The following is a 12832-nucleotide window of genomic DNA, read 5'->3' on the forward strand; positions in this document are numbered from 1 at the left end:
GGCATGAAGGATGCTAGACACAATTTTGGGCCATTTTATGCAGCAGCCTCAGCTTATGCTAAAATCCTTTTGCTAATATATGCCCATTTTAAAGTGTTTTGCTCGGAAAAATACTTTTTAGAGGAACTAATTAAACCCAACATAAGTTTGGCTGCCAAATTTCTTCTGAAGTTGTGATGCAAGACTGTAAAATATTTTTTTTAAAAAAAAATGCTGTTAACTCATTTAAAAAATCAACAGCTCTGTGAATCAAATTACAGCTCAGCTGGATCAAATCCAACCACAGTTTTCTGGCTACAGGATACATGTCTGCTAGCTAATAAACATTGTTTTCTGCTAATCCTGTAGCTTCCCCCTGCATCCATCTTACCCATAGGGTCTGAATCTTTAGCTGTGACCCCATCAAACACACACTAAAAGCTTTGGTTCAATTTTAAACACAAAAAGTTGAGTTTCCCCTGTAAAAAGATCCAAAGAATCGGATTAAAATAAATATCCAGTATGCAAACACATGCTTACGTGGAGTTTTACTGTCACAGAAAGGAAGAATGCAAAGGAAGATGCAATCACAGGACACAGCTACCACCACGTGATGGCCTAGCTGCTGATTTACTCATATATGTTTACCTAAGTCCTACTGTCAGGTCTTAGTCATTCGGGACTTAGCTCTAAAGCAGTAATAAACAGACTCCTCTGCATTTTGTGCTGTACTGTGGGAGAACACCGTCCATTTTCCGACCTGTACCATGAAAGCGAGAAGTCTGCTGAGTCACAGCCTGGCACGTGTGCTAAATCTAAAAGGATGATGATGTACATACAAAGTAGAAGACCCAGGCATAGCCAGGGCCACGGTATGCTACAGCTTCGTTAAGTAATGCGGCTTCCTATTACGCGGGGGCCACCCTTTTATCAGTAGCAGCACTAGTTATTGAGAAGGGAGAGAGGGATCAATTCATTTAACTCGTCCCTGGTACACCCCCCTCTCCCAAACCATATGATTTCCACATAATTGTGTTTAGTGCCTCTCCTCTCTCTTGCGTTTGTGGATACCACTTCAGCCACAACATCTGCGTGACATGAACCTTTTTGGTCCTGTCATTTTACTTTTGCATTTGCTCCTGCAGCACTTCTCCTTTCATCACTAGACAACACCTCAGTATCTCTGATGCGTTTTCTGTTATGTGTCCTACTATGTCAGTCTTCTCTTCTCAAACATGGGTTGTTTCATAGGTCAAATCTTGTCTCCCTCCTATCTTCTTTTCTCCTACAAATTCTTGTTAAGTCCTCTGACACCTGTCCTGGATGGGACATTTTGTGGCTAGACAGGCAGTTTGACAATACTCCCCTATCCAGTTTGGAAACGGATGAAAGACACTGGCTGCTTTGCCATCCCAGCTCCAGCTTCATGTTTTTATCCCCTCTCTGGCAGAAGAGACCTGAGTCTGACCTTGAGTCAGTTTTAGGTGCTCAAAACCAAACCGTCCTCGTAAAAAAGTGAACAGTTTTCTCCCATTTTAGTTCATTGCCTCGCTACAACACGGGAAGGATGTGACTAGATGGCCTGAAGAAAGGAGCCACCAAAAACCTTTTACGGCAGATGCCAATCACTCGAACAGCCCACCTTCCACCCCCTCATGCTAGGCTGCTTCTCTCTGCCCTTCCTTTAGGAGTTTCATTTCTTGATACACAGATGATGACAATGAGAGAATGAGTCATGAGTCAGAAAGTAGGGCCACCGGATCCTCTATGCCACACCGCTCACCAGATAAGCGAGCCCATTTCTGCACTTCTTTAGCACCAAGTGCTTTTAAACGTCAGTGATGAACAGCGTGCTCCAAGATCCACGTGATGCTGATGCTATTGCTATGGCCATGGAGTAACGCTTTATTTTACTCATACAGAAAAACTGCACTGAATTGACCTCTGTCCACTGTTTTGCCCTTCTCCGCCTTCTTCCTTCTTCTCCTCCTTCCCCCTCCTTCTGTTTGTTTTTCAAGCTACCTTGATTTACTAAGCTGTAAACTCTAGAGAAAGAAAAATTGATGAGCTGGGCAAACTTTTCAAACCATAAGGGAAAAAAAAGGGCAGGGGGGAGGTGGTTTAAGGGTTCCATGACTGGCAACACCTACTTATATGTGCTCTTTCAAGAGCTGCTTTCAGAACATAGCAGAAGTCAAATGGCTCTCTTGGAAGGTGCCAATCATTACAGACACGTTTATTCCGATCACATCAAAGATGGAAGCCCACCAGCAATTGTTATCTGTGACTGCCTACACAGAACTGGCAGCAGTGGAGATGGAAGTTACTGGGGTCAGCATCAAAGAGGGAATGAGGTCCTATACATACACATACTGCGCTCCAGACGTTTAATACGTGCATACCACATACCTGACAAGTCACAGCTTTCGATGCGCTTCAGATCTGCATCCACCCAGAAAAGCTTTCCAAGTTTGTTGTCAATCACCAGTGCTACTGGTCGGATCAAGCCAGTTGTAAAAAGCACTTCTCTCTCTGTGCCATCCAGGGCCGCACGCTCAATCTTGGGAGCTCGCTCCTGCATGTTGGTGAAGTACATGTACCTGAGAACAAAGATACCAGCTGCTTAACGGAGAGCTTCGGAAGGGAGGCACGCACGTTCTGCGTGGGCACTGGGAATGGCTTACACAGGGATGACCGCGCTGGCTGCTGCTCCCAGCTGCAAAGATCCAGATCGGTCAGCTGCAGAGCCCCAGACATTTGCTAACTGGCATATTGAGATAGCCTGGCATTAACGGCATTTGTCCTTCACACACGGGGCCATGGAACACCTCAGACCTCAGCACCGGTCCTGCGGCGGAGGGGGCGGCTGTAAGAGCCCAGCACAGCCGTCCTGCAGCTATCCCTGGCCCCACCTGTGAATCAAAGCCCAGCGGCTCTTTCTGACGAGCAGCACTAACCGTCACCTCCTCTCCTTCCGGGTTAACTTCTTTCTCAGCAAGCAGAAGGTCCTACAGAACCCGGGAGGGCCTATGAAACCTGAGAGGAGCAAAGATCAGAGAAGGAAGAACCACCGAGGATGGCACGTACCCTGCTGTCTCAGCCTCTGCCCTCCCTCTGCACAGAGAAAATAGGGGCTTGTGCACCCAGCTGATGAACTGAGAGCTCCCTCAGGGAAAAGGGCACTGTTTTGTCACTGGAGGGTAACACGGGCAAACTCCCGAAATGCAGGGGGCTACGCTGCTCACAGCCTTTCACAGCGGTGCAACAAGGAAAGGCAGAAGGGAGAGGTGGGAGGGAGAACTTCTGGAACTAAGGCAGAAGCTCAGTACACGGATCACTCATACAGCTCTCCCAGGTAGTCACAGTGTTCAGGCACGGTCTCTCCCCCATCTTTTTCTCCTTTAATTTAAAAACAGATTTATCTTGCAATCATTTGAAAACCTGACTAGAGAAGTTGAGAGTTTTAGAGATCAACAAACCCAAACTCCTATTTTAATGGAGAAAGCAGATAAGCTTTTATAAATACAAACTATGTCCAAGTGACTTAGTCCCAATGAGATTAGAATCTTTCCTCTAATCCTCCTCTCCCCACAGCAGCTTTTGTACTGTGCAAAGTACACTGAGTGTTGTATAAAATACCAATCCAATACATGCTCCAGATAAGAGTCTCTGGGTACTACTGTATCCACACAGTTACGAAATACTGTAATTTGACATCTGTCAAGCACATGGTAAGCCACTTAGTAGTAAATTGGGATTTAAGCATCTAACTTATTAAAGAGAACAGTAAAGGACCATCTTTGACCTCTAAGAATGAAGCTACTAACCACCTCAAGTGGAGATGGGGTCTGCTGAATCTAACCAAAAACTGCTTTGCAGCAAAACAACATGTTTTCTTCCTGTGGGAAATCACTCTAGTACATCCTATCTGTTCTAATTCATTTCAGACGTTTTTGAGATACTCAAGGCAGAACTAACTTAAAAATGTATAGGACATAAGGGGTTTGTTTTTATTTTTTTTAACTTTATACTATTACATCATCAGGAATAGTTGTGTCATATGAGAGATTCCTTTTTTTTTATCCTGGAAACATTTATTTTATGATGTCCAAACATTTATGAGCCAGATCCCCAGCTGATATAAGCACAGTGCAAACTCTCTTGGTTTTCCTCTTAGCTGGCGGGGCTGTGTACTCAAACAGCACACAGGACAAGTTGGTTTTGCTTTGCATTCACTGCCTGGGTTAGATCTTCACGACAACCAACCACATGGCTGTGGGAACACCTCATCGGCACACCAGAGGAGGCAGCAAAGGAGAGAACAGCAAGAGAAAGCTGGATACCTTTAAAAGCCAGAATCGGACAAGCAGTCACCTACATCCTGAACAATCAAATCTGCAAAAATTTGATTCACACGCATAGCTGACATACATTGCAAGAGCGCTCTGTACAAGGTACAGGAAGGAACCTCACCCTCGCTCTGCGTTCACTACAATGGCTCTGGGCTTGTCGTGATCCCCTCGCAGCACCATCCCGATTGACTCGCCGTTCAGCCTGTGGACGTTGACTGAATTTGTGGCCTCACAGGTCCAGTACAAGGTATGGCTGTATATATCGATGCTGAGATCATGTGGCTGCTTCTCTGGGTTCTGGCTTTGGTTTGGAGTACTCATGACCGTGAAGGGCTGCAAGGCAACATATAGGAAACCATTTCCAGTCATTATTCTGCTTACGGACTGAAGAACACTGAAAGCATGGTTTACCTGACGGTCCAGAAACACCTAAACCTCCCCACAAGGAAACAACCGATACAAGAAATACGATAAAGCTCAATAAAAAAAAGATTTGATTCGAACTGTGAATCAGAGGAAAAACATCTGGACAAAATTTGTTAAGATTATGCAAAACTCCCCAGAAAGCAGTTGTGGCACCTCCTGTAAGTAGAATTCATTAGCAGGAGATGGAAGAAAACAATAGCGAATGTTTATGCATGGAACCATCTTGAATGAAACAATGCAAGACAGAAGGCAGCCTTGGGGCCAGCCCTGCACTGTTACACAGGCAGCTGAACAAATCTCTGCCTCTGGCCGAAGTCTCCCTGCTTTATTATTTGTAGTGTAGTAGGTACTGATTTTCTTTAAGTCCTGGCTTCTCTTAAAAACTAAAATATTTTAATGAAACTAGGTTCTGTTTGCCTGCATGTCAGATGGCTATAGCTCTGCCTCGTACCCATAAGAACAACGTTCCCTTGCTGTCACCCTCCTGTCTGTATGATGGCCCTTACGAACCCTGACACTATGGCCAACTTCACAGAATCATCACCCTCAACCCCATCCAATCTAACTAACACGCTATTTACTACACTTTTTAACTCTATGTTGAATACTAACATAGACTTCGGTACTTCTGTGAAGAGCACTAGAGCATACGAAAAAACCTCTGAAGTAAAATACTGTTTCTGTTTGTTTCACATGACACAGGCTCCACTAGCATACAGCCAATACCAGTGCCATTGGGGCAGGAATACAATACTGCTGGCAGGACTTCCAGCATCAAAGCAGCCCTCAGAGGTGACTCTTCTGGTGACATGATAACAGTGAGGGGAAAGCGGTGGCTTCTTTAAGTGTCCTAATGCAGTGCTCCCCATCCAAACACAAAAACAGCACCAGAAAAAGTTCCCACAGGTCAAGAAAGCTGAAGACACCATTCCATGCTCAGCTTAAGTCAAATTAATTACCCAACAGAGCATTCCTTGTGAAAGTTGTATTTCCACAATTTGGTTTAAAGCATCCAAGTTCTGCATAGTGATATACAAGCTTTTATCCCTATTTTGTCTTGACAGCATGCCTAGAAATAAAAAGAAATAATTCTTCTCCTGAAATCAAAGGTAACATTACCCAGGTACGAAATTCATATGCATCATTTGCAAACAGCACAATTTAGCAAAAGTAAGTAAATACAGTTAGTGAAAATGGGGAAGTCAAAATTTGTAGGGGATCTGCATCTTCAAAGCTGTGTGACCAAGGTAGAGAAAAACACAGAGCAAATGAATCTCCATTGCAATTTGCACCTAGCAAGTACCAAAGAGAAGCTAGATTACAACAATTAGCACCTAGCATAATCCCAAAGAGCAAGAGCAAAACTTCTTCAAAATTCATCCACAACCCAGCTAGCTGCTCATCCCAACATGCCTCCTCCCAATCTTAAAAGAAATGGCAAAAAAATAAAATCGTCATCTCTTCCTTTAAAGGAAACAATAAAATCTGAGTGCCTTGATGCATGAACAGACCTGTCCATTTCCACTGATACCACGTCGTATCATTTAGATAGGACTGCCCCAGCTCTAGGAAAATACACCTTGGCCATTCTCCATTTCATTTTATATTCTTATTCAAACCACAGTTCTTAAAGAGTCTGTTATCTTGACCTGGGAGTTCAGCTATGTTAACACATAGCACTGCCGGGAAGAACAGTACACTTCTTTCCACTGTTGTGTGAATAACTAGCGTAAAAGAATAACGTCCCCAACCCTGTAAAACAATTAAGCATGTGGATGAGCCCATCCCTATCTGGTAAAGCAATCAACTCTACATTCACTCAGGGCTTAACTACAGCTTGGACAGCTGAGAGTTTTCATTTTGAGAGCGCTTTACAATGATGACAATATCACCACACGACTGGCATGCACAATATTGATTTTAGAATACAATTTATCTCTCCTGAGTATGAACAGTGAGTCTGCCTCACTTCAGTGCCCATTCCTAAGACTGCAATTCAAGGCTTGCAGTTTCAGATACATATGAGGTGCTACATTCTATGATATTTCTTTGTGTATAAATTAAAACCACTACCCTAAAAGCCTTCAGTAATTTTCACGTATAAATAGAATATACATGAAGAAGTACTGGCAAGAGTAAAGTTTAAACCGATGATTCCTTGGTACAGGGGGCAGAAGAGGAAAGTCAAGCGTAAAGTACAAAGCACACTACAAGACAGATACAAACCCATATGCACCGTATAAACTTGCCTGTGTGCCATCGTCTTTGGCTCTTTTTATAATATTCTGACGTCCATCCACCCAGTAGATCAATTTATCTAAGGGATCATAATCAATAGCTTTGACATTCCTCAGACCGTGCATGGGCAGGATGATGTCTGGGCTTTGTTGATCATCTGGGATCATCCGGCTGATTGCAGATTTTTGGCTAAACAACAGGAAGCTGGCAGGTGCTGAAACAAGCCGAAACGGAATGCGTAAGAAAATGCAACTCACACGGTCAAAAATACATTCACACAGAAGACAATATGTAGGACAAAATCCCAGAGGGACAATTATAGTCACAATGAAAAATAAAGTCATTCATAATCGGAGATTTTTGCTTTTACGTTGAAAATGTGTCTTTGTGTACTTCTGGAGGGTAAGCGGGCACACTCCCACCCAGGAAGTATTCCTTTTTCATGTTATAAAGTAACTATGTTCCTCATGTGGAATTTAAGTAACATCAGTGACAGTGGCAGTACACAGTCACAGGTTTTCCTGTATTATCACAGAACCATTTAGGTTGGAAAAGACTTTTATGATCATGGAGTCCAACCATTAACCCAGCACTGCCAATTTCACCACTAAACCACATCCCTCCGCAGAGCCTGCCTGCCTCCAGCGGATCCACACCCCCCCAGCTCGGTGTCATCTGCAAAGGTACCGAGGGAGCACTCGATCCCCTTGCCCAGATCATCGATAAAGGCATTAAGCAGGACCGGCCCCAGCACCGAGCCCTGGGGACGCTGCTTGTGCCCGGTGCCAGCGGGGTGTAACTGCGTTCAGTTTTTCACCCAGTGTAGAGTACACCTGCCCAAGCCATGAGCAGCCGCTTTCTCCAGGAGATGCTGTGGGAGACGGTGCCGAAGGCTTTACTAAGGTCCAGACAGGCAACATCCACAGCCTTTCCCTCGTCCACTAAGCGGGTCATCTTGTCACAGAAGGAGATCAGGTCAGTCAAGCAGGACCTGCCTTTCCTAAGCCCATCCTTTCATCCAGTTAAAATTTCCTTATATGCTACTGTGCCAGGATACCTGAAGCTTTGTTGGTTTATTTTTTCAAGTCAACAGTCCATTTTCCATTCATCTGCTGTTTTTACTAGAAACTTAAATTCTTAACGGACGAGTGACCCGGCAGGCCTGTATCATCACAGGCAGGGGAAAAACGCAGGAATTGCAAGTGCCACTGCACTATTTGGGATGCTGACTTCATTAAACACTTCAGAGAAAAAGATATTTTTTGTTTAGAATTTCTCTTCCACCCACCTACACACTTAGGTAAGGATTGGGAAAGTTTCAATCAGTTGGATCACCTAGAAAGCCCAGTAAACCAAAAAAGACTAGACTTGACAGCGCTGTTATTTCTAAGATTTGAAATACAAATCGTCAGCCCTAATGCATGTCACAAAAACGGGTGTAAAACTCCATCCTCCGTCCTCAAATTTAAAGGTCACCTTTAAAGCCAGAACCATTGAAATGGACTTGTGATACCCCTTCCCTCTTTGTTCCGAAAGGGATCACAAGCACCCGGGAGCCACAAGCGCTGAAGAATAGAATAGCAAACCAAGAGGCTTACAACTACAGTTCCGGCTGTTGGGATCCAAGGTATAATGAGCAGCACAGCCACACCTAAACCCATTCGGTATGGCAAGGCACAAGTGACCGCAATGGCCATTGTTCTGCACACAATCATTCAAGCCGTCCTGACGTGAAGAATGGAAGACCAGTATATCCATCACAAAATCCAGATGGCCCTGGATAAGTGTCCTGTTCTTCCCACTGGTCTTGTCTGCTCTTTCTATACTGTGAAGATTCCAGTCTGTCCAGTAGATGTAATCGCTGTATTGGGTTAATCCGAATGGATGAGGTAGATCATCTGCTATGATTTCGCGTTCTTGTCCTGCAAAAATAAGGGTTATCAACTAAAGGACAATTCCCAAGTCATGAAATGAAGAGTGTGACTGGCACCAAGAAAAAGTTTCTTCTCTTTTTAAAATAAAACCTCATTTCTCAAGTCAGCACCATGGAATTCATTATTAATTCATTATGCTCACAAGGTAATCTAAACAGATGCATTCAAAAAACTCACCCTGATACCCTCTTGCCTATTAAGCAATTTGAAACTGTGCCAGCGTATCGTCGTTTAAATAATAAATACTCTGTATGTCTCATGCTTATCAGCCCAAATAGATATCGGAAAACATATTCAAGAATACCATCAGCTCCAGGAATCACTTAGGCCAGTAAAAAACCCAATTAATATACACGAAAGCAACAACATACAGCAAACTTGAGATTCACAGTGACACAGCTATGAGAAATCAGGGTGTTTCACTCAAGAAACACAAACGTTTTGCAGTGCAATTCAACAGTCAGCTCCCCCAAGAGATTAGGAAACCATTTGTCTGGCAGCAGTCCTAATACTCCCACGTTCGGTGGCTCAGTTAGCAACATTCATAGCAGATTTAACACCTTCTAGAACGTTAGATGGCCTGCGCCAGAGATGCAATACACTAAAGTAGATAAAGTCTTATTGTAAATCACCTTCCTAAACGTTTTCAAGTACAAAACTACGAATCTCTGCCACTTTACATGAAATGAAGATGTAGCCTTCATCAGCATCATCCCCTTCTGCCTCAAACAAATGTCCAACGCTAGATTCTACAGAACGCCTCATTCAGATTCCCCTGCTCTACTTTCCATCGTGCCCTGTCCCATTTAGCCCAGACTACTGCAGAGGGAATGAAAACCCCAAAAACCAGAACATGAAGTCATTTCCCTATAAACCACCAGAACGAAATCTGGATAGAGGCAACCTTCCCAACTACTTTTAGGCACCTAAAGTGTCCAGGTTAGGGGCACAGATATCCTGCACACTCTCAGGTACTTCTTAGAGCAATTCTGGTCCACAGTGATGAATTCAGGGTATAGGTTCTTTCGAAGAAAGCAGATAAGCTGTCTAATTGAATTCTGACAGTTGGCAGATGCAGGAAAATCTCCCTATAGAGTGATTTTTTTCCTGCCAGGTAACATTTATAACGCCCAAGATTAAGCTGGGACAGCATTCATTCATCCACTTTGAGTGTTCTGCTCCTTGCTGGTGGGGCAGACGCTTCGATCAGCCATGCACATTCAGACCTCTCCTGGCAACTGCCCAATGCAGGCCAAGCCCAGCAGCATCTCCTTTCCCAACAAGCCCACCTGCTTGGAGTCTGCCTGAGTCTTCGTAAAAATCTGCCAACTAAAAAGACAGCATACAACACTGTCTTCAGCACTCGTCCTTCTGCTTCCGCACCACAAATACATCTTAACAGTAGGTTCAGCTTTAGAACCAGTTTGATTTACCACAGATGATTTAAATATTGCATTTCTTCTCAATGCCACAATCAGTTTCTAGTTCAAGCTCGCCTCTGGCTATTTGGTTTCTCCTAAGCATAATGCAGCAGCTTAGCGAGAGCTTTAATAGACCAGGCACTTTGGAGGGAAAAATCCCAGCTCTAGACACAGAAACAATCTTACCGCAATTTCTAACCATTCATTCACTGGTTGTCATCCCAAAGCAACAAATACGAGAAATGAAAAATCAGTGATAGCCTCAGAATCCAAAACTGTATCACACTTCCTGTTTTCCTGAGCTTAGTAGGTTCTCTATATTCTGAAGATACGGACAGACAGTAACACTGTAAAAAAATTTTTCTCACCCTAATGGTAGCTTTCACAGATTAAAAAAACCAAACCAAACCAAACCCCAAAAAACTTGCAGGGAAATGGCACATATCATCAATCAGAGCATTGCTGTAACAATCCTGTAAGAGTTTGCTTATATACCATATGTTCTGCCACATAAACTTTGATTTTTACACTGGAATTCCAGAGGCATTAATTCCCATCTCACAGAGGTCTCTCCTTGGAAATGGAACAGGGATAGGATGTCAGGTCAGGAACTTCTGGATTCCATTTCTGATCCTATCATCGATTCACTGCGTGGCATTTGGAAACTCACGCAAACCCTGCTTTCTCAAGAAGGAATTCCTATCTGCGCCAACTAAAACCTTTAAGACCATTTAACATTTGCAAAACATCTGGATGACACAAAAGCTCTACGTCATCTGCAGTAAACACAACTCCCTTCTTTTGCCCAGTTACTTACCATGTCAATACCACCGTGAATGTTAGTGAATCCTAGCACACCCCTTGTACATATAAAAAAATGCCAATGGAAGATATGAAAACGTGTGGAGTTGTGCCCAAAACACGTTAGGATACGCTGCAGAAGTAGCTGCACCGCCTTTCAGAGTGCAGGAAACACAAGCAGTGTTTTGTTTTTGAACTAATACAACTTTCCTGAAGCTGGAGACAGAGATAATACTTCAGGAGAAAATTAATGTCTAGACTGAAAAGTCAGGGGTGCTTTACAGCGGACCTCTAAGTTGTCCCCACCTTGAGAAACTCAGCGGTCACCTCTGCTTTGGTAAAACATGGCCCGTTTCATATCGATACAGAGGAATTAGAACATTTCTCACCATCTTCATAAATCATCATATGGTTATTAATTTAGGAAGTTTATTTTAATCTCCCTAAACATTTAATTCTCAATTTATTCTCATTAAAAAATACGGATTTAATATCGATTATATTATTCCAATTTCATATTATTCAATCGTTTTACTACGGCCAATGCCTATTTCTGTACTGGCTGGCGTAATTAACACTAGATTACCTAGCATATTTGATGACTCAATCATGCTTGTGTCTAAGTCAGTCCAATATAGCCTTTGGTCCGCATAATCAATAGTGAGGTCATTGGCACGACCCACTTTGTCCACCAAAGTGATGCTGTTTGTTCCGTCCATGTAGGCTCGCACAATCCTCGGTTTGCCTCCCCACTCAGTCCAGTACATGTATCTGCCACGAGAAGAACAAAAAGAGTACATCAGTAGGCAAGACTGTGTTCAGCTGCACGCCTTAATTTTTCTAAATTTATTTTCAGTTCTTTAAAAGGAAAAAATAGGGATAACGCATGTGGTTATGTGCAGTATCACAGTACTCCTTTTTTAGACAAAGGCAGAAAAATATGATTGGCAATTCTTAATTTTTCATTGTAACCACAGGGTTGTGGAGCACTTATCTTTGGGAAGACGCTGGAGAAATGGGGCTATACAAACTGCCCGTTGGCTTGTCACGTACAAGAACACGCACACAAAGCTCAGACGAACGCCACTGTCCCTTACCCTTTGGTAGGATCAAGAGCCAGAGACCTTGGGTTGTCCAAGTCCTTCCACACCAGGACCTGCCTGTACTGCCCATCCAGACGGGCCACTTCAATGCGATTCGTTCCAGTATCTGCCCAGTAGAGGTTCTTTCCCATCCAGTCTACAGCCATTCCCTCAGGATAATCCAGCCCAAACTCAATCACATGTTCAACAGAGCTCCCATTCATGAAAGCTCGGCTTATGGTCTGGAAAACAAGTGTGTGAAAATATTAGAGCGTTTACGGACAACCCACTGAAATAAAAGGAATAATCATTATGAAGTTTAGTGTGCAAACAGAAACGAGTAAGAAAAAAATCAGCTAGCATTACGTTTTTTAAATATATTTCTGTTGTCAAAAAAAAAGATATAGCAATCCACCGGATAAAAAGACCTGAATTTTCAGAAAGGTAGCAGTTTCTGATGACCAGTCCAAGACATCTTAAAAGAGTACGATTTTCAGAAAGCACTATGTATCTGCAGATTCTTCCTTGCCCTTTCTCCCTCTCCTCTATTTGCACACAAAAAAGCTTGCTTTTTGAAAATTTCTTTATTTGTTGTAATG

General features: G+C 43.2%; 1 protein-coding gene across 1 annotated transcript in view; it reads right to left on the reverse strand.

Moving 5' to 3' along the window:
* Positions 1 to 12832, reverse strand: part of LRP5 (LDL receptor related protein 5) — a 160978-nt gene that overhangs the window by 25480 nt on the left and 122666 nt on the right. The window contains exons 10-15 of the mRNA XM_055722285.1: positions 12249 to 12475; positions 11738 to 11922; positions 8594 to 8917; positions 7007 to 7209; positions 4453 to 4664; positions 2389 to 2579 (exon numbers count right to left, since the gene is read on the reverse strand). Coding sequence (XP_055578260.1) covers positions 2389 to 2579; positions 4453 to 4664; positions 7007 to 7209; positions 8594 to 8917; positions 11738 to 11922; positions 12249 to 12475 — 1342 coding nt within the window. The remainder of the gene's footprint in view (positions 1 to 2388; positions 2580 to 4452; positions 4665 to 7006; positions 7210 to 8593; positions 8918 to 11737; positions 11923 to 12248; positions 12476 to 12832) is intronic.

The sequence above is a fragment of the Falco cherrug genome, chromosome 10, assembly GCF_023634085.1.
Source record: "Falco cherrug isolate bFalChe1 chromosome 10, bFalChe1.pri, whole genome shotgun sequence".
In the NCBI taxonomy this organism is placed as follows: Eukaryota; Metazoa; Chordata; class Aves; order Falconiformes; family Falconidae; genus Falco; species Falco cherrug.